Genomic DNA, 25,751 nt, shown 5'->3' on the forward strand with positions numbered 1-25,751 from the left:
AATAGCAACCTGGTGAGTCTGGCAGGGTATTTATCTTTATCATTATGGAACAACTGCTCAAAATGTTAGTGGAACACTAACAGTTGCAGTTGGGTCCAATAACCTTGTTAATGGCCAGTCCTGGCTCACCCCTGCAGAGCCATGGAGAAGGGCAGCAGGCAGGGTAAGCATCTGTGCTCTGTAGGAAGCACCTCACATCTCCTCGTGTAACTTAGTCCATCTACATGGTTACAAACCCAATTTTAGGCATGTGTAGCACTTTGTGAAGTCAGGCTTAGCTTCATTAGCATTGGTTTGCATCTACCATATGAAGAAGGCTATTTCATACTTCCTGTGAATATTCAGAGTTATGGGTATCATAGTGAGAGGTGCCCTGAAGCAGAATGAGAGGAAATCTATCTTTAGTTATTAATGTTTGTAAGTAATTTTACCTGTTACATTTCTCCACTGAGCTTGATTTGGGAAACACTTTCCACTGGAAAGGTAGTTGAGAGAAAAAAAATTATTGAAAGTATTTAATACTAATCTCTCTCTAATCTGGGGTATGTTCTCTAAGCATCGATCTTGAGATCTACCTAATTTAATGTATTAGGAGTTTTGTACAGCAAAATAAAGGCATGCCAGATAAGTTTGATGACAAGACACTTCTGAGCAACTGTGCTGCTGCAGAAGTGAGAAGGAACTGTGGGAGCAGAAAGGAAGTTTCACAGTGCTGTTCATATACTTTGTATGGTACCAGTAGTGATTGTGTCCCTAGGTGGGGTGCTGGCAGTCACAGATATCACAGAGCAGATAGGAACTGCTGGACTGGTACTGTGCTAGTTTTGATGGGTTGTTTTACACTGTACTTCCACAAGTATGATTGTACTCAGCAAATTCTGGAATTTGCTCAATTAAGGACTAATAAAATTATCTGATGTGAATTTGTTTGCCTGTTGCGAACAAAAGAGGAGGAGACAAATGTTATTGACTCATTATAGCAAGACCAGGCCATCCATTTCATGAAAGGAAAAAAATGAAATATTAGGATGTTCTAGATGAGGCATTCTCAGTAGAGAACAGGGAGTTACCCCTGTGCACGACCATAGTGACACTACGTTGCTGGCTTTCCTTGTCTGGTTTTGGTCACTTTTTGCATAAAGATGTTATATAAAAGAAAATTAGAAGCACTAGTTTCATTTATGTAACAAATGTAAACAAAGACTGAGAGAAGAAATGGACATAAAAAAAAATCTGTAAACATGACAGCAATGAGGGATGTTAAGTAATTAATTAAGCTAACTGAAAATAACAGCATAGAGCTGTCTATAAAGAAATTTAGCTGGAAAACTGAACTCTATGGTTTGTGACATTTTTACAAGATGGAGGTTTAAGATGATATCAGAGGAATTCTCTAAGAGTTGTTTGTGGCGACAGGCCTGAGGGCTGGTTCCTGTTCTGTTTTCATTTAATGTTTTACCATTGAAAGAACACAAACTGACACTCAGTGAATAAGTGGAGAAAGCACTGGACAGCACAGTTTGAAATCTTCCAGTGTCTGGCAAACAGGGGATGAGTTTGTTTTCTAAAGAGCCTTTAAAACCATCTGAGAATTCCTTCTTCCCGTTTTCTTTTTCCTTACGTTAAGTAAGAAATGTGACATTGTCAAACACAAAACTTTCCATGACTCATTGATATGGAAATCTTCAAAAGTATTTAATTTTGAGAGTAGCTTCACAAAATCTGAGATACATAACTATGTGATTATAACCTCAGACGAGACTGACTTAAAAGTATGAAATCATATAGTCAGATTAATCACTTCAGAAACTTTTTGGTCACTTTGATTTTTGCTTAGGGGAAACGCAATGTATGAGCATAAGCTGCCCCTTTGGTATTTTTGTTACACCCTCAGTTGCCTGAGGAATTAATTAGGGACATTTCTATGTAAGGACTGCAGTCTTAAAAAGCATCTCTGTTTCTATTGATTGTTGGCTGATACCAGAGCAGTGGAGTGCCCAGAAGTGGTGCTGGCTGGGGCGAGTTGTTCTTCAACCTCATATTGCTAAGCCTTTTTTCTTTTTGAATGTGCTGAACAATGATTGCTAAATTTGTCAATGTGGCTGCGCTCAAGTACACCTGTGGCTTTCAATCATGGTAGAGCTTTGGCCAGCAAGGTGCTCACAGTGCATCAGCATTTTGGATAAATGATAATTTAACTGTAGCTGTATGAAATTTCAGCTAGTCAAGCCATACAGCCACTCACACATTACAATATAAGCCATTGTGCTATGACTGTTAGATCAGTGAGATCACCTCTTCTTAAAATAGTGTTTATTTCTCCAGCTTAATCTTCTATGTTAGCTCTCTTTTAGTATTTATTTAGTCTGTTTTGTACTTTGTTTTCATTGCCACTCTCTGTAAAGTCAAAGAGAAGATGCCTTTACAGAAGATATGTATCGATGGACCAAAAAATTATACAGGCCCCTATTTTTGTCAGGAGATGCACAGTATTCCTAGCAAACTGAGCTTCTGCACCTCATTACCCCACAACAGGATGGGTAGGTTGTTTCACATATCACTCCCAGAAATGTAAGATCAGCTAAAGGGAAGAGGTGTGTCTGACCACCATGGCCGTCATTCCTGCCTGGGTGCACAAGCACAAATGAATCTTCAAGGTGGAAATGCTCGTGTCCCATGAATAAGTAAATGATGAGGATGGCACCATGGCAATGTAAGTTCTCCTCAGCAGACTGCTGTTGCATGGCAGGTTTGGGTGATCTGTAGTCCTAGAATGTATGTAGGGTGAAGATGCCTTCACTGTACATACAGGGTGTTCTAGGATTTGCTTCTCTTTGCACACTTAAACACGTCTAGTGAATATTTTGACATGTGCAGCCTTGGTAAACCATTACCCAAAAAAAGACCATAAAATTGTGTTTCTTACTGTCTGACTTTTAAAAACTAGTCACAGGTGATGTTTCAGTGTATATAAGGGCATCAGCTGTCAAGATTGGGCTTTCCCTAGAAATCTGTATTACAAATTTGTGTAGAGTAATTGACTGCAGAGGGGAATTAATTGAATTTAAGATAATCAAGTTATATTTACTTTCTGCTGCATTAAACTTCTATTCCCTATGTCATTTTGAAAATGGCATATAAATATAAGGTAGTGGAGACTACAGTGCTGGTTCCCATGCTGGGATAAGCCAGAAGATGGGTTGCTTTAATAAGTGGTTTTAAATAACTGACTGAAGATTTTAAACTTACCATGTGTTTATGCAGTCCCATGAGAAAGCAATTACTTTCCAACCTTGAAGAAGTCTAAACAAATATGTAGGATAAAAGTGAAGTTTCAAGATGGTGTAGGAAGTCACATGCAAGACAAACCCTTGGCGCCAGAGTATCAAAACGTTTTGTTTCACGTGGCTGGATGCAAACTTTCACAAAAGGTTTTATGAATGGAGCAATATCTAACCCTAGTCTGTCTGTCTAGGCCTAGTGTTGCTTGTTAACTAGAAGGATCTCTCATTTTAATTATTGGCTATCATCTGATCTGTGAGTTCATAGTGTAATATTTCATCACCTATTTATTTTGAATAAGCTTTATATTATGAGTATTGTTTTTTCAAATCTGTCAGCCCATAATTAATTCAGTATTTCAAGAGTTTTGATGCCGTACTGCAATGTTTTAGGCTTTGACTTCTTGGGGTTTTTTTTCCTTTCCTCTTTTTTCCTGCCTCTTCTCCACAATAAATTACTCCATAGAGAAGCAATTAATCTTTTTTTCTGGTCTGACCTGTTTGGCTACCTTTTAATGCCAGCAAAAGTATCATTATTTCTAACTAGTGCTTCTCTTTGTAAAGTGTGGTATAAAATACATATTAAAGTGTTTTCATGTAATTTATTAATATGCAATAAAGAAATAAAAAAGGAAAACCTGCATTTTTAGTGGCATTGAAAGCCAGTGAGAAATCAGGAGTATTTTTATGGCTACACTGCTATGTAAAAACAGGAGCATAAAGACATAGGACAGTTCCTTCTAAATCAGACAGCTGCCCATCTATCCTACTGTTCTGTCTCAGAGGCAGTAGAAGGTGCTGTTTACCCCATGAACCTGGCAATTTTCCATCTTCTATTTTCCTGATACTGTCCCAGCACCCAGGATTGTTTTAAAGAGGAGTGCATCTCTGATTCATCCTTTCAGTATCTACTTGGACATTAGGGAGAAATTTTGGACATCAGGAAGGATTTCTTCATTGAAAGGGTTGTCAGTCATTGGAAAAGGCTGCCCAGAGACATGGTGGAGTCACCATATCTGAAAGTGTTCAAGAAATAAATGGACATGGCACTTAGTGTTGTGGTCTGGTTGACAGTGGAGACCGGTCCGAGGTTGGACTCGTTGATCGTGGAGGTCTTTTCCAACCTTTTTCACCTCTATGATTTATGAATTTATTGCTTGGTAATTTTTCAAAACCCTTTCTGAAATCTGTGAGATCATGAGCATCTGGCAGGAGAACCTCTCAGATGCCCTTCACTGACTTTTAAATTACACCTTCTTAAAGTGCTCTCACTTCTACCAGCCTTGTGCTCCTCTCCTATTGGTTCTTGCATTTCAGGATTTGGTGACCAACAGTTCTTCAGTCACTTTTATCCACTACCTTTGTGTTTCTCTAAACGCTGACACCTTGTCCCTTGGCCTCCTCATCTCCAAACTAAAAAGTGCTGGCCATTTTAATCACTTCATAAGTCCTTTGATAATTTTTAGGTGCCCTTCCTTGGACTTTCTCTAAATCTATGAAAAGGAGGGGTAAGGAAAAAAGAACAAGCCAGAGAAATATGTGTGAAGTATTCATACTGGAGTTCTCACAAAGGCTGTGAGAAGCAAACATATGGGACTTTTTTTCTCATTTTATATTCAAAATTGAGTAAAAGAAATACATTGAAACAATGTGTCTTTTAATCAATATTCGTTGCTAAAATAAATTGAGATGACACCTCAAGCTGTGTTAGGAGAAGCAGAAAATGCAGAAGTGTAAGTGTGGAGGAATGAAAATTACTGAAAAAGATGCCTGGTGACATACTATCACAAAGTAGCAGTCATAATTAAAAAGAACAGTAAAGAAAATACAAAAGTTAAGGAGAGCATTTTCTGCTGCTCTGTATTCTTCCCATTGTGGCCAGGCAGTAGCATCTTTTGATGAGATAAATGTTCTTTTTTCAGCAATCTGTTGTATCAGAATTGTACCTCTTGATAAAACCAATACTAACTGATTTTACTTGCAGTACATTATTATTTCCTCATATGGTTTAAGTAAAGCTGAAAGAAGGATTGGAACTTTTTAGCAAGCAAAAGCAGGGTGTGGAGGCAACATCTGAGAGCAAGGATTTGCAGTGGATATAAAGAACATTTTGGCCTAGCAAATCTTACAATAATATTATGAGACACTTGTACAAACTTGTTATGTGTGACACCACTGAGACTATAATTCCATATTATGAAAATAGGAATTGCAGGAGAAGAGATGATGCTCAGCTGGACATTAGTCAGTCTCATGACAGGAGCTTTAAGAAGAAGGGATAATGGTTGCAAAGTCCCCGCATGTAGCAAATGTTCAGAAGTTCAAAAACTGATACCAGGCAGATTTAAATGGGACGGTCCCTGAGATATTTGAGCTGTGTGTCAAGGAAAAAAAAAAAAGGGTTTTGTAGTTTCATCCAGTCCTGAATTTCTAAATATTTGGTCTTTGACCTTACTGATACTAAGGATGACTTTGTGTTGTCCAGCCTACAGTGTGTAGTGTGAAATTCTTTGAATCCTTCATCCCTTAATGATGCTTTCAGGAGGATTCAGGACTGTATTGCCCAATCATATATCTGAAGTGATGAGACTATCTGTTGAACTACTAACGGCTTTGTCAAGCTTCAAATCTTTTGCCACCAAACATTGTTTACTTTAAAGGTCTTGCATGAACTGTTCACTACCTTCTTAATATTAATTACCATTTCAAACAACCCTAATCAGACACCTTTGTGCTGTAACATTGCCTGATATGAAACAGTCACCTATTTTATATTTCTCCTTCATTATAAGTGCATAGATTTTCCATATGTCTTGATACCTATATACTAAATAGCAAGAGAAACAGATTATTTCTTTGCCTGAAAGGGGCAAAGCACTAGCTCTGTTATGAGAGGCGGGCTGAGTTATGGCTTTATTTGAATTCCAGTCCGTTAGTTCCTCTCCATGAATAACCAATTATGATTCATCTTTCCAAATACCAGTTATTTCATAAATCCTGTTGGAGTGCACAGCAGTGTAGCTAAAGTGCTGTCATGGAGCTCTACCCATAAAGTCACTGATGCAGTTATAATATATCTGCACATAATTTAATTCCCCTGTTGCATGTCTTGAAGGTAGGCATCTCTTTACTCTCACATTTAAAATCCTTTAATTAGGGATGCTTTTCCTTGTCTCTTGTATATATTTAGAATTCTAAACAGGTGCTGTTTTTAAAGTATTCAAGGGATTTAATTGGGCTCTCTGTTTCATATAGTAAAAACCAGATTTGGTCTTCAGAGACCTCTAGTTTCTATGTCACAAGGTGATTATTTTACTTAGTCATTTTGATAACAGGTCCTGCAGTTTTGGCATATCCTGGTTCTGCAATAATTTAATAACTTCCCTTCCACATTTGCTTTTGCAAGATGTATCTGTTACAGAAAGTTATTTCTGCAGTGTCCTGAAAGAAATGAAAATGTTAGTGTTCTCCAGAATTTGCAGGAGATCTCATGTTCTGTCAGGACCCAATATGCCCCACTCTGCTGTTGCTGCAGCCCAGTAGCATATTCCACTGTTCAAACATACAGCAAACTGGGCAACTGCAAATGTGCTCATCATTGTAAATTAGAAGTTTGTATTAGGGTACCATTTTTTCAAGTCTGAAAGGTTAAATACATTTTTGTATAAAAAATTGTGTCAGAAATAAAAATGTAGAAGGCTGTCTTACTAAATAAGAAAAGTTAGGTTAAGAAAAATAATGTTGTAGGAAAGAAACCTTCATTGCACTGCAACGTTAGGAAAACTGAACTGGAGATGGTCAAACAGTTAACAAGCAATGCCAGGTCTAGTTAGTTTAAGCAATACCTACAGTGAAAGGGATTGAAAGAAAATATCTGGGAAAACTTGGTTGCATTTCTCACAATAAAGTTATTGTTTAAAAATATAATTTATATATTACAAGGAGGCTGATCAGTGCTTATCTCAAATATGCATGGACCTTAATCACCTGACAGTTACAGCAAGATTCACTTTTGTTTCAGTAGGATAATAATCTTACCTAACAAGAGCTAATGGTTTGCTAGCCCATTGTTTAAAAGTCAGTTTCTTAACTCTCTGAAGGCTAAACTTTTTTGCCTTAGTTTCCACATAGCAGACACAGTGTGTGCTGCTACATGTGGAGTAAGAAGTTAAAACACAAATGTTTCCTTTATTTAATGACAAACATTAATGTTATGAAAAGAACAGCCAGTGAACAGAGAAGACAACTTGTCAAACTTAATCAAATTTTGTATTGTAGCTGATCTCTCATTACTGCTATTTCAAGTGATTTGGTGTTTCTGAAAGAATTTACTGTGATATGTTGCAACACAATTGCAGATGATTTTATAAGTATTCACTTAGTGGGATTTACTGAAACAGTACCTTTCTCTTAGCTTTGAGCTGCTCGTGATATTTGTTGGATGTGTCGCCTGGTATTTCTCCTCCCCAGAGGGTAATTCCCACCATGGAATAAGTGATGCCCATGATGAGCAGTGGGAAGCAGTAGACCAGCACAATCACAATAACATGATACCTGCAATGAAAAGATAGTAAGGTGGTAAGTGCCTTCAGAGGAGCTATACCAATGGAATGGGCTGCTAGAAGTCAAGACTTCTATTTTAGCAGAAAGCATGTTTTATATTAACTGGCTAGTCCTTGGTGTTTTCACTGTCTTTTTGAAAGTCTGGAATTGCACTGCAAATTTATGTACATTTTAATGCATGTGCTTTGTGGGGTGTCTAATGCTGAGCCTGGACTAGTGTATTATGAGTGACTCTATGGTTATTCTGATTAGTGACTGCAGAATAGGGTGGGTTTGTCCATAACTAGCTGAGTTGATTTAATTGCACAACCAAGTATCATGAGGGAAAGCTAGGCATTTGGAGCTCTAGTCTGGACTATAAAATAAAGAGGAAAGTAAGTATTTTAGTGATATATTGATGCAAAACCCCTGATAAGAGTCCTATCACCCACTGTTCTTCATATGGCCCATCTGTGCACACAGACAACACAAATCTGTGTGCAGTATAGTCACCGCTGCTGATGTCAGCACTGGGAAAACAAAGATCATTTCTTTTGCCTCCTGCTAGTTCCTGGTTAAATGTCAACTTCAGATGAAATCCTAGTGAATGATAAGTGAAGGATCCCCAACAGTCACTGAGAGTGACCTTCCTGCCCTAAAGAGAAATGTCTGTGAGTGGCTCCTAAAGTGATAAAAATTATATGTGACTAGGATGTCTTTCACCTGCCTCATAAAGAGCAAAAGGTCAAATTTGATTCCAGATAGTTACAAAGACTTTCAGCCTTGAACACAATATTTTTCTTAAATGTCAGTGATGACATGAAAGGACAGATGCCTAAGTAGCCACTTATTCCTAACTCTACCAGAGGGACAAATAGGATATATTTAATTTAATTGACTGATATTCTCACATTCAGAAAGTGGAACCAGTTACAGGTTATCCAGTTTTCTCTTTTGGACTAACATCTGACATAAGTAACAGAATGAAGTGGCAAAATCCAGCCCTCCCATGGAGAATTCTAGAGAAAAAACCAGCTGGTTAGGGCCTTCTCATTCTCTACAATTACCTGAAAGTAGATTGTAGTGAGATGGATGTTTGTCTCTTCTCCCTAGTTACAGGAGAAGAAATAGCTTCAGGCTGTACCAGGGAAGGTTTAGACTGACTATTAGGAAAATTTTATTCATGGGAAGGGTTGTCAAGCATTGGTACAGGCTGCCCAGAGAATCAATTGATTCACCATCCCTGGGTTTATTGAAAAAAACCTGTGAATGTGGTACTCAGGGACATGGTCTAGTGGCAGACTTGGTAGTGTAGGGTCAGTGGTTGAACTTGATGACCTTAGAAGTCTTTTCCAACCTAAATGATTCTAAGGAGAGACTAGAAAGCCTTTTTTTTTTTTTTTTTTCCTGGTTAGGATAAAGAGGAAGCTTGCTTTGAATTGCATGTTATGTTCCCAGTTCTGACCATCTCTGTCTGTATAGAAGTAGTGATCTTACATGCAGCAATGACGGTAAAAGTGCAGCACAGGAGGGAGCACACTCAGATGTGGAAGAGACTAAATTTGTTCTGTTTATCACACATAATGCTTTATCATCCGTAGAAAACTGGCTCTGCATTTCTCAGTGATCAAAGCTGTTAGTTATTCTGCGTGTAGAGTATCTGCACAATGCCAGAGATTTTGCCAAGTCCATTGCAAGTCTCAACATCACCATGCACAAGTTTAAAAGAACAAAAGCTTACGTAAAATGCTGTTTTGGACCACCTGGCCATGCTACATAGCAAAGAGTTCTCCCAGGCATCACCTTGGTTATGGAGTATAGGCACTGGGGAAAGGCCAACAGGAATGCCAAAATCCATATGCTCCCAATGACCACCTTGGTAGCAGTTGCAGAGAGCCTAGGTTTCAAGGGATCAATAATGGCCATATATCTGTAAAAGAAAACAAAAACCTCTGTGTAAGAACTCTTCAGAGATTCAAATGTATCTAGAATCAGCCAAAGCTTAGGGTAAAAGTGGAGATATTTGTCTTCCTGCAGTTCTGATGTTGCTGTGCTCTTTGTGTGGTTCTGCTCCAGTGAAGGCAGCACTGAAAGGAGAAGCAGGTTCATTGGATATTATTTTGCAGCCATGGGACACCCAGTTAATCATATGTACTATCAGTAGAGAAACTATTTTGCAAAAAGTTAGACAGTTCTGTTACTGTACAGCCTGATGGAAAAGCACAATGCAGCCGAATCCTCTGTTACTTTGCTAGGTCATACAACATTTATTTCTTATACAAAATTTTGCAGCCAAGTTGTCAGGATTAATAGTCATCTGTCCCAAAGCTACAGGAATCTGATAAGTCCACATGCATTTATTTCAGTAGAGAGAGACTGACTTCAGATTGTCTGCCAAAGAACACCAGAGCAACTGATTCATACAGAGAACTGAGAGAAGAGCCAGTTTAGAACTGGTAAAAGCATTAAGGGAAATAGATGCATAAAGCAAGAAAACATCTCATTTGCCTTCTCAGTTCCCATGCTCCCAGGAAGGATAGCATTCTTTGTCCTGGCCCATAATTGTATTGGCAATTCAGGTATGCTGGTAACCTTAGAAGAACATGCAAAAAAAGAATCAAAATGTTTAAGTAATTACAATTAAAAGTTTAGAAAAAAAAAGCAATGAGAAAAAGCATCTAAATCAACAGTAATAGAAAAACAAGTCTTGTTTTCTGTTTTTTTTAATTTCTGTTACAGATGCAAGGAATAAGGGAGACACAAAATTTGTATCAACCATTTTTTGATTAATATCTTGTGTTTGCTGCAATTGAAAGACTCATACTCATTTCAAATAAATGGAGTAATATATTTTAAATGTTACGGTACACATCTAGGTTCTTGTCAGACTTGTCCAAGGTTTTTACATATCGACATTAGCCATGAGACAATAACAATAATATTTATAAAATAATGTTTCTGATAAGAATTTGTGCAAGAATCTTTTACATCCATATTTACATGCTGTGATACACAAATTTTACTCAAGATAGTCTTATTTTTTTGGAAATTCTATCTTTGACAGATGAGTAATTACAGAATAGATATTTGTTTTAGCAAAGCTAACTCTGTTTATAGTTAATGATAAAATATGTGATAAATCCAACATCGGTCATAATAGTGCTATGCCTTTTCTAGTAGAAATAACTGCCCTAGTATCTTAAAACATCTAAGTGCTGTCAGAAACAGGGAGCGATCTAAAACAGCTTCAGTTCAGTTCTGAATCATCAGTTTCCATACCTGGAATTTCAAGTTTGGTAATTTTTTGTTTTCACTGCACTTTGATATTTTTTCTCTGTAGGGTAACAGTTAGTTCCCCTCTCTTTCACGTGCCTTTGGCTTTTTATTGCTTTAGGTATTACATAGTATGAAATAGTTTCGAGTGCTGGGTGTCTTCTGTTTCTTGAGAACAGCAGTTGGATTGTTGCCCTCTTCTACCTGGTTCCTTTCTCCTCTGAAGAGTAAGTACCACTTGGTAAAGAAGTCAAGTTTGTAGTCATATGCCCTGTCTTTCAAATTGAGCTGGCTTTTGTGTGGACTGCCAAGCACTGTCCAAATATTTGAAGATCTTTACTTGTAGTAAGTGATAAGCTGTAAGCAAATAATAATCTTACATGCTTGTGAGATTCTTGAGGCATCTTCTTCTAGCCTGGAATCATTCCTTCAAATTGCTACTTTTATTCAGATTGCACATTGCTATTATTTTATGTGCTATTGTCAGATTTCTGTTACATTCACATTATTCTTATTCCCAGTTATATTAATCTTACTCCCAATAGATACCAACAGTAGTTCTTGTTGCCTAAGATAAAATTTGGTTGTTTTATCTCCCTGTCTGCCCTTTAAAGACATGGATTGTTTGGGTGAAGTGACTCATACAGCTGTACTGATGGAAATTTTAACAACTGGCTGTCTGAGTAAAACAAGTCAAAGGCCAAGCATCAGATAAAAAGCACGCTATTTATTTTTAGAGTTCAAATTTGAATGATAAGCCAACAGCCTAGCTATTGCACAAGATTGATTACAAATATGTCGCAGGCAGTCATTCTAACAAGCAAAATGGAAAGGAAGTAGGGGAGCTTTGACTATTCCCTCAATAATAGCTTTGTTCTGGATAGATTTAGTGGAGAGTATTGACAGCTCTGTTCCAGAGCCTTTGATAACAAATCTAAGTTATTCTACTTTGCCGGTACACTAACAATTACAGTGTGTTCTGTAAGTGTAAGTTCTCTAAGTGGCTTTTCTTAGAAACAAAATTGCTTCATTAACATAGTGAGATATTGCTTTATAACTGCAATTATTACATTCACTCAGATTTGTCATACATGTTTGGTAGCATTTTCTTAGGGAAACCATCATTGCCAGAAGTAAAGTAGAAAATGTGGATTGAGCCTTTATTGAAGGTCAAGAACTACCTCCACATTTGAACAGAATCTGGATGTTATCTCTGTAGCCAAAAGAAGCCTTGAAAAGGAGTTCTTCCTGCACTGTTAGCTGTCATTTGCAAAGGAGGCACACATGCTCCTGCTTATGATTTTGTTTGCTGTAAATGTTATCTTGCCATTGCAAGTATCTATGGCTAGTTTGTCTATCTCTTTAGACTCAATCTGAAGTAGCGGTCACTAAATTTTTGGTTTGCTCTCACTTTTGATCTCTCTCCATTCAGCAAGGGTGCTTCCAGCAGGAATGAAAGCTCCTGCTAGCACAGGCTAGAGGTTCCATGCTTAGGTGTTGCTCAGAAAATCAGTGAGGTAAGGAGGCTAAGGATAGGATAGTGGGTATGTATAATGAACATATTGCCTCTGAATATTACGATTGCTCTGTATGATATCCTTACATATATTAAGGATGGAAAAATGCCACTTACAAGGGGGAAGAGTAGACATGTTATCTGAATTGTGCAGTGAATGGTGCTGAACATGGTGTAGAAATAGAAGAAATGTTTGAATAGGCCAGGAGTGAAAGGGAGAATGATGAGATATATAGGATCTAGCAAAAGAACTGAGACTAGGGAGCAGTTTGTTGAATGAAAAAAATAGGAGTGAAAAGAGAAAAATGACAAACTAGTAGGAGAAGTAAAGAAAGGAGAATTGTAGAATAACAGCATATAGAAATTGTGTTGAGAGAGGAGAGAGTAAGAAAGGAAACTGGGGGTCATGTGAGAGCAAAAGACATGACAGAAATCAGCCCTAGCGTAGCAGAGATTCCAAGGTAAGTAGATGTGGTAAAAAACCAGAACATTTTGGCAGTGTGGCTTGGTGGCAAGCCCTTCTGCCTTTGCAGCTGTATGGGAGAGAACTCCCAGAGAGTTTTTCCTCTCTGTAATCAGCCAACCATAAACAACATGCAAAGGGAACAGCAGGACTTCTTGGGTGCTCCGATGTCATCTGTCTTACAGACTGTTCTGCTACTCCACAGTTCTTTCAAGTTGTCTGAGCTTCATCATAGACTCATAAAATAAGCTGAGTTGAAAGCAACTCATGAGAGTCAGAGTCCAACTCCTGACCCTGCACAGGACCATCCCCAAGAATCACACTGTGTGCCTGAGAGCATTATCCAGGTGACACAGGCTGTGCTGTGCCCACTTCCCTGGGGAGCCTGTTCCAGTGCCCAAGCACCCTGACAGTGAAGAACCTTTTCCTGATACTTGAGCTAAACCTCTCCTGACTCAGCTTCATGCTGTTCCTCCAGGTCCTGTCACTAGTCAGGAGGGTGAGCAAATTGTTGCCTGTCCTTGTGCTTTCCCTTCTGAGGATGCTAAAGACTGCAGTGAGGTCTTCCCTCAGTTTCCTCCTCTCTAGGCTGAGCAATCCAAGTGACCTCAGCCACTCCTCATAAGGCTTCCCCTCCAGACTCTTCTCCAGCCTTGTGGTCCTCCTGTAGATGCTCTCTAGATAGAGTAATGCCTTTATGTTATAGTGCCCAAAATTTATGCAGTTGTTCTGAAGCCAGTGACAAATGCAGAAGCCCTCATAGGTTCACCATGTTCTGTGACATTTATATGCAGACCTTGTACCTCTCCACACCTCACAGAATCACAGAATCACAGAATTTTCAAGACTGGAAGAGACCTATAAGATCATCTAGTCCAGCCGATGTTCTAACTGTTCAGCTAGATCATGGCAGCAAGTGCCACATCCAGTCTTTTTTTAAATTCTTCAAGGGATGATGCCTCTACCACCTCACTGGGTAAATGATTCCAGTTTCTGACCACTCTTTCTGTGAAGTATTTCCTTCTTACTTCTAACTTACATCTAGCTTGACGCAACTTGAGACTGTGTCCTCTTGTTCTATCCGTTGTCGCCCGGAGAAAGAGGCCGACCCCCAGCTCACTACAGCCACCCTTCAGGAAGTTGTAGAGAGTGATGAGGTCACCCCTTAGTCTCCTTTTCTCCAGGCTGAACAACCCCAGCTCCCTCAGTCGCTCTTCATATGGCTTGTGTTCCAAGCCCCTTATTAGTTTCATTGCTCTCCTCTGGACACGCTCAAGTAACTCAACGTCCCTCTTAAAGTGAGGGGCCCAGAACTGGATACAGTACTCCAAGTGAGGCCTCACCAGTGCCGAGTACAGGGGAAGAATGACCTCTCTGTTCCTGCTGGCCATACCATTTCTGATACTGGCCAGGATGGCATTGGCCCTCTTGGCTACCTGGGCACATTGCTGGCTCATATTCAATCGACTGTCAACCAGCACCCCCAGGTCCCTTTCCACCTGGGCACTATCCAGCCACTCCATCCCCAGCTTGTATCGGTACAGGGGATTATTATGGCCGAAGTGCAATACTCGGCACTTGGACTTATTGAAGTTCATCCCATTTGATTCTGTCCATTTGTCCAGCCGTTCCAAGTCTCTCTGGAGAGCCCTACACCCCTCTAGTTGATCTACACTCATACCCAATTTGGTATCATCAGCGAAACTACTAATAAAAGACTCTAACCTCCTCTCTAGGGACAGTAAAAGGTGATAGGTATTTGAGTTGAAGTAGGATTTCTAATGGCTACAAGCAACTGAAGCCTTGTTACACCACTGAAAAGCATTCTGGAGCCACGCAGACATTTTTTCAGTGGGGTGCTGTGACAATTTGCTTTGCAGTCTTTGGACAGTAACTGTTCAGTCTGTCACCAGGCTTGAGCAGTGTGGTTCCCTGCTGAATAAAGGAGTCTGGACTCCCACTGAAGTGGTTTGATTTAAAGATGGGACTTGTAATGATTTCTCACTCCAGTGGGAGCTGCTGATAGTGCCACAGATAGTTTATTTTACCCAACAAAGCAGGGATGTACTGCTGAAAGGAATGAACTCATTATACTGATTTATCACAACAAGCAAAAATTATTATTACCCCACCCAACAAAACATTTATACTTGGAAAATAATTATAAGATGGAATATGCATATTTAGAAATGCAGGAATGGAAATATGTACAGGTAGAGTTCAAGCTAGCACTTCCAAGAATGTGGGTTGCTCAACAACTGCACCATGTTCTACCGTGTATGACTCCAAAGCATTTGAGGTAGCACTTCAGTTTCATATGCACATCATTAGCACATGATTTTTTTTTTTTTGTGGCCATATGACATCCCACTGTCATCACTTCTCTTACATCTTTATCTTGTGTTAATCTTTGTCCCTAATTGATTACTACTGAAGTCAGCAAGAGTCTTTCCACTAAGTTTAATGAGAAATCATTCAGGCTGCATGCTACAATGGCTGGTGCATCATGGTGTACTTGCTGCTGCTCTCTTTTCGTAGCTGCTGGGGTCAGAACAGATCCAGTTCCCTTCTGAACTGCTCTGTTTGTCTAGAGTCTTCTCTAGACAATTTAGACTCTTCTTTTCATGTGTCTTGGGTTCACCAAATCAAGAAAATCTGTTTTCTCAGAAATAGTCTTCTTTTGAATAACATTGATAAACTCTTTAAGCCAGTAGTTTTAATGGCAGCATAATCATATATCTCTCTTACAGTTTTCAAGTAATATGAGCCAAATAGCTGCTAAATACTATAAAAGCTTGAGAAGTTTTTGTATTATGGTCCCAACAATAGAAAAGATTAAAAATAAACCCAATTTGTCTTTTTGTAAAATAGCATAGACTGGCTAATACAGCCAGGAAGACCTTTAGTCTTTAACACATCATTTAGAAAATTGTGGCAAAAATACACAAGATGTTATTAAAAGAAAATGATGTTCAAAATTGGATCCTGCAAATGCCCATTTGGAGATGCAGCTGGAAGCCGTTAATCATCCTAATTGATTTGTTTCACCTGTTTACAATGTGTTTATAAACTCACATGGGGCAAAATGTAATCATCTCAGATTGTAACAGGAAATTGGAACTTGAAAAAGGAAGAGACTGAGAGAAAAATCATAATGCTTACATGTAAGTGACTTGTCAACAGGACACCACAGAGCATGCTTCTTTCATGAATACAGAGAGGCTGTTATTCCCTCAAGACAGAAGCTGATCTTAGGACTTTCTATTTAGAATCAACTGGTATTTAAAAAACTTAAGGAAATTGCTGTGATTCCCTGCCCTTGTTTAGAACATTGGTGTGGAAAACCCTCCAAAATGTAAGCTATATAGGGTAGACTAAAGGTGATGGAATGAACTAAGATTTTAAAGGCTTTTTTTTGTATTATGAAAACAAAATCTTTAACTTTTGTATTCTTTAATCTCTATCTGCTACCTACTAGAGCAAGGCTCCTTCTTTTCTTGTGTGACTGGTTTGTATTCATTTATTTAGTCTGACTTTCTCTGCAGGAAGAGTGGCTGTGGGCATTTCTGTAGGACTGTAACTGGCTGTTGAGACAGACTGGTTTTGCTGCCCTGAAGGGCCTGTTGTGCAGTGTTCACCTTAAAGCTAATGCCATAAAGGAGGTGTGTGACAACATGATAGGTAAACACATGGTACATTTGAGAATCAATATCCCAGGAGTATAATTTGGCCTTGATTTACCCAGAGGAATGTGTGTTGCTCTGGGTGAATGACTATTTGTGCTTTGAGCAGGGGGAAACAGTTTTTCTGAAATCAGAAGTAGCTTCCATTGCCTTGCTTACAAGCACCTCTTAACTAAAACCTAAAACCGGTAACATTGAAAGTTTCCAGGATGGCTGAGCTCTCATAAACAGTGCATTCTGCTTGAGGAGGATCTGATAACTGACAATGGGCTAGATTTTTATAAGTATGCAATTGATTTTATGCAATGTATTCTGTATCAATGAATATTGATAGAAAAGGCCTGTCTCATAAAGTGACGGACTGACTTCCCCTGACAGAGAGGTTTCTGTTTCTCCTTTTCTTTTAATATCATCTATGTAGGCTATTGAGGACCAGTATCAGTGCAAGGTCTGTAGAAACAGCTCCAGCTGCATAACCACTGTTAGTTACATTTCTTCCACTGTCATCTAGATGGGTTCCTTCTTGTTTCTGCAGTTATCTTGAAATAATTTTATTTTAGGGAAAAACAGGTATATGAATGATACAGCTTTATTTCCTGGTTGGTAAATCAGTCAGAAAAACATGCATGTAGGCAATAATATTTAAGAAAATCAGCAAATAAACAAAACAAACTGCTCTCCCCCAAAAATTCATCACCCCAACCCTTGACTAACTTTTAAAAGTACCACAGGTCACATTGCATAGTAAACCACATAGTGTATTTTAATAGTTTTCATTAAATTATAAATAAGAGTATGTATTTAAGGCTAAGATTCTGTCTGAAATGAACTTCTTGTTTGAACATAAGGTTAAAACTTAGTGGATATTTCCTCTCTGGAACAAGAATTCTGGGGGCTTGTTGCTGTTGTAAATGTTGCTTATATTTCTCAAGATATTGGTGTATCAACCTCTTTTTTTACAGCACCTTTTGAAAGCAGCTTATTAAATAGAATATTTATTCAGTACACAACAAAAAAGAAAAAATAACTGTTATGCCTGTATTTTTTTTCCAGACTGCCCCAGTATGTTTTTAATAATTTAACTCTGACATGAATTTTGGCCAAAACTGGAAAAAAGTCCTGTCTTTTTGCCCAATCACCGTGAAATTGTACCATTGCAAGAAAAGGTTTGTTTTTCCTAGGCCTCTGCATGCTGAATCCTGTTGCCATTGCTTCAAAGTGTTCTGCAGAAACTATCTCACCTCTTTACTAAGAGAGAAAGAGAATGGCCAAGTCCAAAAACTATTTTAGACCCCCAGGTGGGTCCTTTGTGTTTCAGCTCTTGATATTTGAACCCTTAATGCCCTCCTATTGAACTTTCTCTCCAGTTCTGAGAATTTGTAGCTTTCAGAGGGCAGCCTAGATACTGGAACTCATAAATAAGATGTGCTTCATCTTCCAATACTCTTTGAGGAAGACAGAGAAATGCAGAAGGAATTTTCTCTTTGAATTCTATAGTTTGGCAAAGTAAGAATAGAAATAATAGTGATCATTTCTAAAGCATATCTTGCATTTTTTGCCCTTTGTGATGTGCAGTGACCAAGTCTAATTCCTGAAGTTGTGAATTTGAAGTGCAAATTCTCACTTCTTTTTAAATGAAAACCATTTATTTTGAGACATCTAAATCTGAGGGATAGGGAATGAGAGAGGGGCGAAAGGCTGCAGTTCTGTTTGAGCAGAGCTCCGTGCCAGGTGTGGCAGCTGGGCAGTGCAGGCTTCCTTCTGTCACTGCTTCAGCCTCCTCCATTCACCAGTGAGCCAAGCACAAAACACTTGGTGCCAGGCTCACATTCAAGGTTGCAAATACCAAAGGATCTTGATGTGCATCTCCTGCTGACACTGCTGCCATATCATCACAACACAGGGTCATGCCCTGTGCACTCCGTGTCTTAAACTGCCAGAAATGTTTGAGATCATTTTTATACATACACATTTCCCTGTACTTTATTATTTCTGAGCACACAAGGTAGGTAACAGATACTTAACAACAGTCAGATAATAGATGATTTGGAAGGACTATCAGTTTAAAATGCTTATGGTGCATGAAGGCCTTGAGCAATTTGTCCCAGGAATGGGAAATCAGGGAGAGTGTGATACCAAAATGTATTCTACTGGAAAGATAAGACATTTTTGTGCCAACTGCCTACTTCAGAATTTCAGTAACATTAATTTATAGGGCATGTGGTACTATTTTGTGACAATAATAACTGCTCTTACAGAATACATCTGGAGAGATTGAAGAGCCTAAGTGATGTTTTCAGGATGTGAGTGTGTATATATGATGAGTTTGGATTTTATTTTATGAGGTGAATCCTGTGTTTTTCTCATGTCCATCTTCTGTTACAAGCTCGTATCATTGCTTTTGCTGAAGTCTGAGTATATAGAGGAATTATTAACAGCCATCAGTAACTGAAAAATGTCACAGGAAAAAGAGAAAACTGACACAGTATATGTGTGCTTCTGTAAATATATTAAAAGTGAGAAAATAAGATGGGAAACTAGAATGACAGGTATTGAATAAGGATAAACATATGCTTGCTAGAAACTAGGTAATACTAAGGTTCATAAAAAAAGAGAGAAGACTGTGCAAGCAGAGAAATAAAATTGAATATTAAATATAAAGTCAAATAAAATGAAACAAATGTTTTCTGCCTTCAAAGACCAAAAACTTTCAGGTGTACTAGAAAGAAAAGAAATGGTAAGATATGAATAGGATCAGCAACTACTCATGATTGCTATTAGAATACTTTTAAGTCATGAGGAGTTGCTTTTACGAAGAGTTAAATTCATTGACATGTGAAAATCATTATGGAATTGCAGAGAGAAAAGTAACTGAGAAAGTAATACAGTAAATGTGCTAAAACCAGGGGAAACTGCATAGCACTAAGTGCTCTAATGAAGACATGTTATTTTGTGCTATATTGCTGCATTCCCAAACTTCCACTGTAACCATCAAGCATCTGCAGAGAATTTTTAGGCCTACACACAAAACAGGTTGTATAATGAAGCAATCTCTGGACTCAAAAATAATTGCTGGCGTACCTGAGCCACCTTCTTTGCATGCTAAGATCTTGTAGGAAAGACAGCAGATCTTCAGTACTAGGTGGCCTAAATTCTGCATAATTTACTGTCATTAGTATGTCCAAGAACTGTACAGCAGTCACACACTGTATTGCCGTGATCACAGATGGAGTTTAGGATCATGGATGGACCCTTTAGGATCATGCACTGGTGAGTGACAAGGGCATATTGGCTCCTATTCAGTTTATCTTGGACTGTTTACCAGTTTATCCCCATAACATAGCTAAAGGAACTGTTGCACTGGAAGTAATGGAACTGTGCAGTGCGAGCTACAGAAGAATGCAGGAATGAATGCCTGCAGCACAGTGTAAAATCCCTGCTGCTTCTGGTGCCTGAAACAACTTGGTTTGAGTACCTGTGCCATCTCTGCAGTAGACTGCAAACAGCCTGCTGGAAAAGAAGGAGAAAGCAGGGAAAAAAACCCACTAGGAAGGGTTGGTCAGAAGTGTGAATAAAGCCACATGAATTTGAGTCTGTGTTCAAGGACCAGGATCTTCAGTCTTGGATACTTTATTCGTCAGCTCCAGATGCAGCTCACCCCCACTGCAGGAAGTGCGTAGTTCACAAAACTCTGTGTCAGCCCAGTAATCTCACAATTCACACATCTTAGAATGTCCCACAGAACCAGATGGGAAAGGAAACTTGTACTGCCCATGACCTCTGCTCAGTGATGTCCAGGTTCACAGTCACACATTTACACTCTATGAACATTTGGATGCTCTAAAGCAAGCAGTGGAGCATAACACAACATACTTTTTAGTGAGTTACTACTCATGACCTTTAGTATTTTGAGATGGTAACAATTTCTAAAGGAAAATCATCTGATTCCATCATTTCAGTTCCCTTAGCAGCTTTATCCAGATTTGTAGCTTTTGTTGTTTTAATTCTTTAAATTAAAAGAATGTGTAAGGATGAGTTTACTGGGTTAAAATGGCTGAACTTATACGAAAGGCAAACGGGGAACTAAAGTTTTAAAAGGCATCCACCCAGCAGATCTTTGCCCTGGAATAGGGCAGTCTGTACATCCAAGGACATTCCTTGGGATCTGTTTTGACCCTTAGGTTTCCTCAGCTTGGCAGAATTGCTTTGCCGAGGTAGCCAGGGAATATTTAAAGGCACTGAATGCATTGGGTGTGATTCGGCATAAAAGGAATAGCAGTGAGAATAGGGAAGGAGGGATAGACTGCTCTTCTGTTTGTTTTACATGATGCCGCTTGGTACTACAGAGAGTTCACCTAAACACAGCTATGCCATTGTTCATTGAGAAGATATTCATTTGCCTTTGGAAGCAGGTGAACTTGGAGGATGTAACATAGTGATTTCTTCAGGGGATTTTCTGACAAGAACTAGATCAGAGTGAATAACAGTAGCTATTTACTCACCTCTGAGCACCAACATTTTGCACTGCTACACTAAGGAAAACATTTCCAATAGATGTATCTGTCCATTGCACTTTAGTCAGTGTGGAGCAGAGCTGTTTTCTCTCACTCTGGAAATGCATTTGGATTCCTAAGGAACTGTATTCACTTTTGTTCCCAATTTCCTAACATAAATTTAGGAACTACCAAAGTAGTAAGTACTACATCTCTGTGGATAATTTTGTCAGGAAAAAATGAAACAAAACATTAGTCAGAGCGTTCCTGTAACTGCTCAACTAATGACTTGATGAGCTGCAGCAGCAACTATTCAATATGCAGCTCTTGCTGTTAAATACTTCAACTAAAGCCGTTTTATGTTTCTGAAAGCCTCAAGCTAGATGACAGTCTTAAGCAAAACTCAAAAAGAGAATGAAAAAATCTTTGCCTGGTCAAAGGTGGTAGCATTGGTGTTACACAATCTTCTCAATTTTTAATGGGGATTGAGATTTGAGAAGATACATCACTAGCAGGAGGAAAGTGTGCTGATTTCCTCACGTCTTCTCCCATCCTCAGAGCAGAAAAGTACAAGAGTTGAAAAGAATCTAATTTGCTCTTTCCTTCCTAGCTTTACAGAACTGAAATGCATTTAGCCGAGAGTGCCCCTGAAAATTTTCTATTAGTAGGGCAAACAGAAAAGTATTATTATGAACTTGTCCACAAGTTCATAATAGGCACAACAATGTTTCCCAATCTTTTTACCTGGAAAAATGAGAAATAACATTTAAAAAGTGGATTGAATCTTATAAAACCTTAACTACCATCAGTTGGAAATACTGCAGTTCTGATAAGTCAATTCAGAAAATATGTATAATGTGATTTGAATATGTAGGAGTTTAGTGAATAATCTCAGTGCATTGCTAAGAGGAGTAAAAGACCTGAAATACAAATCAGTTAAAAAAAAAAAAAACAACAAAAAACAAACAAACAAACCCCAGTAAGTTATCTCTCCAGCACAGCAAATGTGAAAACAATAATAAAGAAACATTTCCCAGGGGAGACTCAGAACAGTCTCTGAGAAACGGAGTCCATCAATGCATCTGTGTAGGAAACTGGCAACTACATCTTCCCTCTGCTGTATGGATGTTACGACTGTCTTATTCCATTATTGTCAGGACTACAAAGGTAAAGTTTTTCCCAGATATTTTTTCTTTGAGAGTCACAAAGCTTTATTTTGCTTCAAGAAATCAGAAAAAACCTGAGCACTTTGAAACTATGTTCTTACCAGACCTCTAGATATGCACAGATGGTAATGTAAATAGTCTCATTAGTTAAAATCAGCAGGAACAAAGCATCTCAGAGCTGACTGTGAGAAAAGCTATTAAAAATGGGATCTGAAGTGATTTCTGAAGAGGAGGCAAATGCCTCTGCCATCTGCAGAAATACAGAAAAGAGGGAAATTTGAAATCCTCTCCCTTTACACACAGACGCTCTGCAACTCCTTATCAGTATATATCAGATGCCTGGCTGAGAGACAGACTGTTTTCACAGTGGGAAGCAAAACCCTGAGTTGCTGTTACAGAATAAGTATTGAAAGATGGAGCACAGCTGAAGTCAAACAGAGAGAGGAAATTTTGGTATAAAAGAAAGCAGTAGAATAAAAACAATGGAAACCTGAAGAAAAAAGACCAAAGACCAGGAGGAAAAGAGTGTTAGGAAGAGATCCTAAAGAAGCACAGAGGAGCACAGTGAATGAGCTATTGAGATCTTTGCCTCTCATCGCTATGATTGTTGTCTCTGCATTTTTATTTTGGCAGAGAATCTGATCTCAGTCTCTCACCCCTACACTTTTCTCTTGTCTCACCTGTCCACAGCGATGGCTGTCATGGAGTAGATGCTGGCGAAGACAGCTGTGATTGGGAAGAAGTTGTGGAAGCGGCAGTAAGCCTCTCCAAAGTACCACTCGCTGTGCAGCGCGTAGATGAAGTTGATGAGAGTATTGAAAGCAGCCATGGAGGCATCAGAGAAGGCCAGATTCACCAGGAAGTAATTTGTCACTGTCCTCATGCGCTTGTGAGCCAGGATAATCCAGATGACAATCAGATTCCCAAAAACGGCCACCGCCACCACACCACCGTAAGCCAGAGACCACAGGGCAATGCGCCAGGAAGGTTGCACGAACTGATTGGAGAAGTTGCCTGCTGAGGAAGCTACAGGGGCAGAAGCATTTGCTGCTGGTGCTTCCAGAGCCTGTCCCCAGGGATCTCCTGCTTCAACAAGGCTCACGTTCCACCTGCTGCTTGTGCTCATGTTCCACTTGGCTGTGGGGACCGAAGTCATCTTGGGTGTTTCTCTCCCCTCTTCCAGGAATGATGTAGCTCTCCCACCTCCCTATCCCAACCCCCCCAAAATCCCCACCAACAGATAAGAAGAGGGAAGGAAGAGAAGGGGAAGTAAGGCAGCACAGCAGGTGCTGGAAAGGAGAGCTCTGTCAGAAAAAAATCTTTGGCTATGCTGTTCAAACTGTTAGAAATGCTCTAACGGACAAGTCAGGAGAGCTACCTCGGAGTAGAACAGCATCCTGTTTCTCCTCTGTACAGCCTCTTGCTTTTGATTTTGCTCAAGGAGAAGGGGACTGGGAGCCAAGGCACATTTTATAGGCTTGTGAGTTCCCAGCGTCACGAAGGGAGTGGAGCGATAAGCTCCATCGGCTGGTAAGCTAACAGCTCCTTCCCTCTGCTCTCCCTCCCCTTGTATGTCATTCGTTGCCAGCAGCAGGCACTTTCAGGAGCTGTGGAAAGCATCACAGGGAAAATGAATTCTCATCTCGTTTATGTTGAGAGATTTGTTTTATATTGTCTTTCTTTAAGTTTCATTATTGTGCATCCTTTTTTAAATAGTCTATTTGCCCTGTGTTTGCAGTTCTAATCAGCTGGCTTAGTTGAAATTCCCAGGACTGAGGCTGCCTTTTTATTAAAGCTCTTTCCAGATGAATTTATTCCAGATCAATTCAGACCTCCTTTTTTTGCTGCTCTCTTTTTATTTAGTACACACTTTCCTTGAAACCATTCTGTAACTTACAGATTTAGAATAGTGACTCTTTCAGACAAACAAATACATTTTGCTGCTCTCTAATTTCACTTTTCATTCTGTAACATGTAATTGATATCAAGAAATATTTATAAGCTATTTGCATGTTCAGCAGTTACTGATTTTTAGTGAAACAGAATGCAACCCTAAACATAGGTGTCCCTAGTTATGGGTAAAATATTAATGGCTTGTTTTGTGTCTTTGAAAAAAAAAAAGTTCTTTTCCCTGATTTGCATGTATTTCATGCTTAGTACTATTATTATTTTGAGCAACCAATATTTTGATATGCAGTGATTTCTATAACGGTATAAAAGGGTAAATGAGGAAATTTAACACCCAATGTTTTCAAATCCAAAATCAGTTTCCTTGTTAATATGTTAACAACAGCTGGCATTAGGAATGCATGTTTTATGCAAGGATTGATTGCAAGGGACTTCAACTAACAAACCTTTGTTATTCAATAGGCTGCAGTCTTAAGAAAATGTGTTTTAGTGCCAATCTTTCATGTTTCAACAATTTAGAGCTTCTACTTCTCATCAGCAGAGGTTTCAATTGTATCACAGCAGTGGGAGCTATTCAATGTCCCTATCAGCAATGACACATTCAGTACTTTTTTAAACAAAAGCTTCAAACAAAAATCAAATACTCCTGTATACCACTTCCTCCCTGATATATTTACCCAGTGGAAGCAGTGCCTGCATTTTAATTGTCAGGTTTTCACTGCAGTTTTAATTTGAATGAATGTAATTGTGGCTGTTTCTGTATGAGCTTTTACCAACTTATCCCAGCCCGAGCAGCTGCCCACATCAGGCTTAGAAGCTTTGCAGAAAACCACAGAAGCTCTGCTGTAAATCACCTGGTGCTACAGCCTGTCTAAAACCCACCCATGCACTGCAGATGCTTGTAACAGGAAAGTCACTGCAGTTAATCCCACAGTTCCATTTTGAATTCTCAATCTTCCAGCTGCCTCTTCTTTCTTCCTCTCCCTGGAGGCGAGCCTAAAGAAAAGCATGGTAGACAATCTCTGTGAGTTTGAGAAATGAAAACATTCAATTGCTGGTTCCAAAGAGTGAGGAACAATGGACTGACTAGTTACAGCAGAGTTGGACACTCAGCTGTTAATTCCAGCAGCTTCACTCAAGGTTTTCACATGGTTGTAAGCCAGAGAGTACAAACCCAGCCCTGTGCCCTGTACCATTCCACCTTTATGCCCAAACTAATAACTCCAGACTTTATTCTTTTACTAAGCTGATGTGTTTTTCACATTTGTACACCAGTTGTACAAGTGCCCCACATTTTTCTGTTGCTTCCATCCATCTCTCCCAACCTCAGCTCTATTACTCCTTTCCCTTCATTTTAGCAGAGACAGGCATCTTATTTCTAGCACACAGTACTGACAAGCGTGCGGTAGAGTGTAAACTTACAGGA

General features: G+C 39.1%; 1 protein-coding gene across 1 annotated transcript in view; it reads right to left on the minus strand.

Moving 5' to 3' along the window:
* The window catches only part of TACR3 (tachykinin receptor 3), a 36,532-nt gene extending 12,959 nt beyond the window's left edge, over window positions 1-23,573 (minus strand). The window contains exons 1-3 of the mRNA XM_058803975.1: window positions 23,098-23,573; window positions 9,565-9,753; window positions 7,685-7,835 (exon numbers count right to left, since the gene is read on the minus strand). Coding sequence (XP_058659958.1) covers window positions 7,685-7,835; window positions 9,565-9,753; window positions 23,098-23,573 — 816 coding nt within the window. The remainder of the gene's footprint in view (window positions 1-7,684; window positions 7,836-9,564; window positions 9,754-23,097) is intronic.
* Between the last annotated feature and the right edge of the window lie 2,178 nt (window positions 23,574-25,751).

The sequence above is a fragment of the Ammospiza caudacuta genome, chromosome 4 (assembly GCF_027887145.1).
Source record: "Ammospiza caudacuta isolate bAmmCau1 chromosome 4, bAmmCau1.pri, whole genome shotgun sequence".
NCBI lineage: Eukaryota > Metazoa > Chordata > Aves > Passeriformes > Passerellidae > Ammospiza > Ammospiza caudacuta.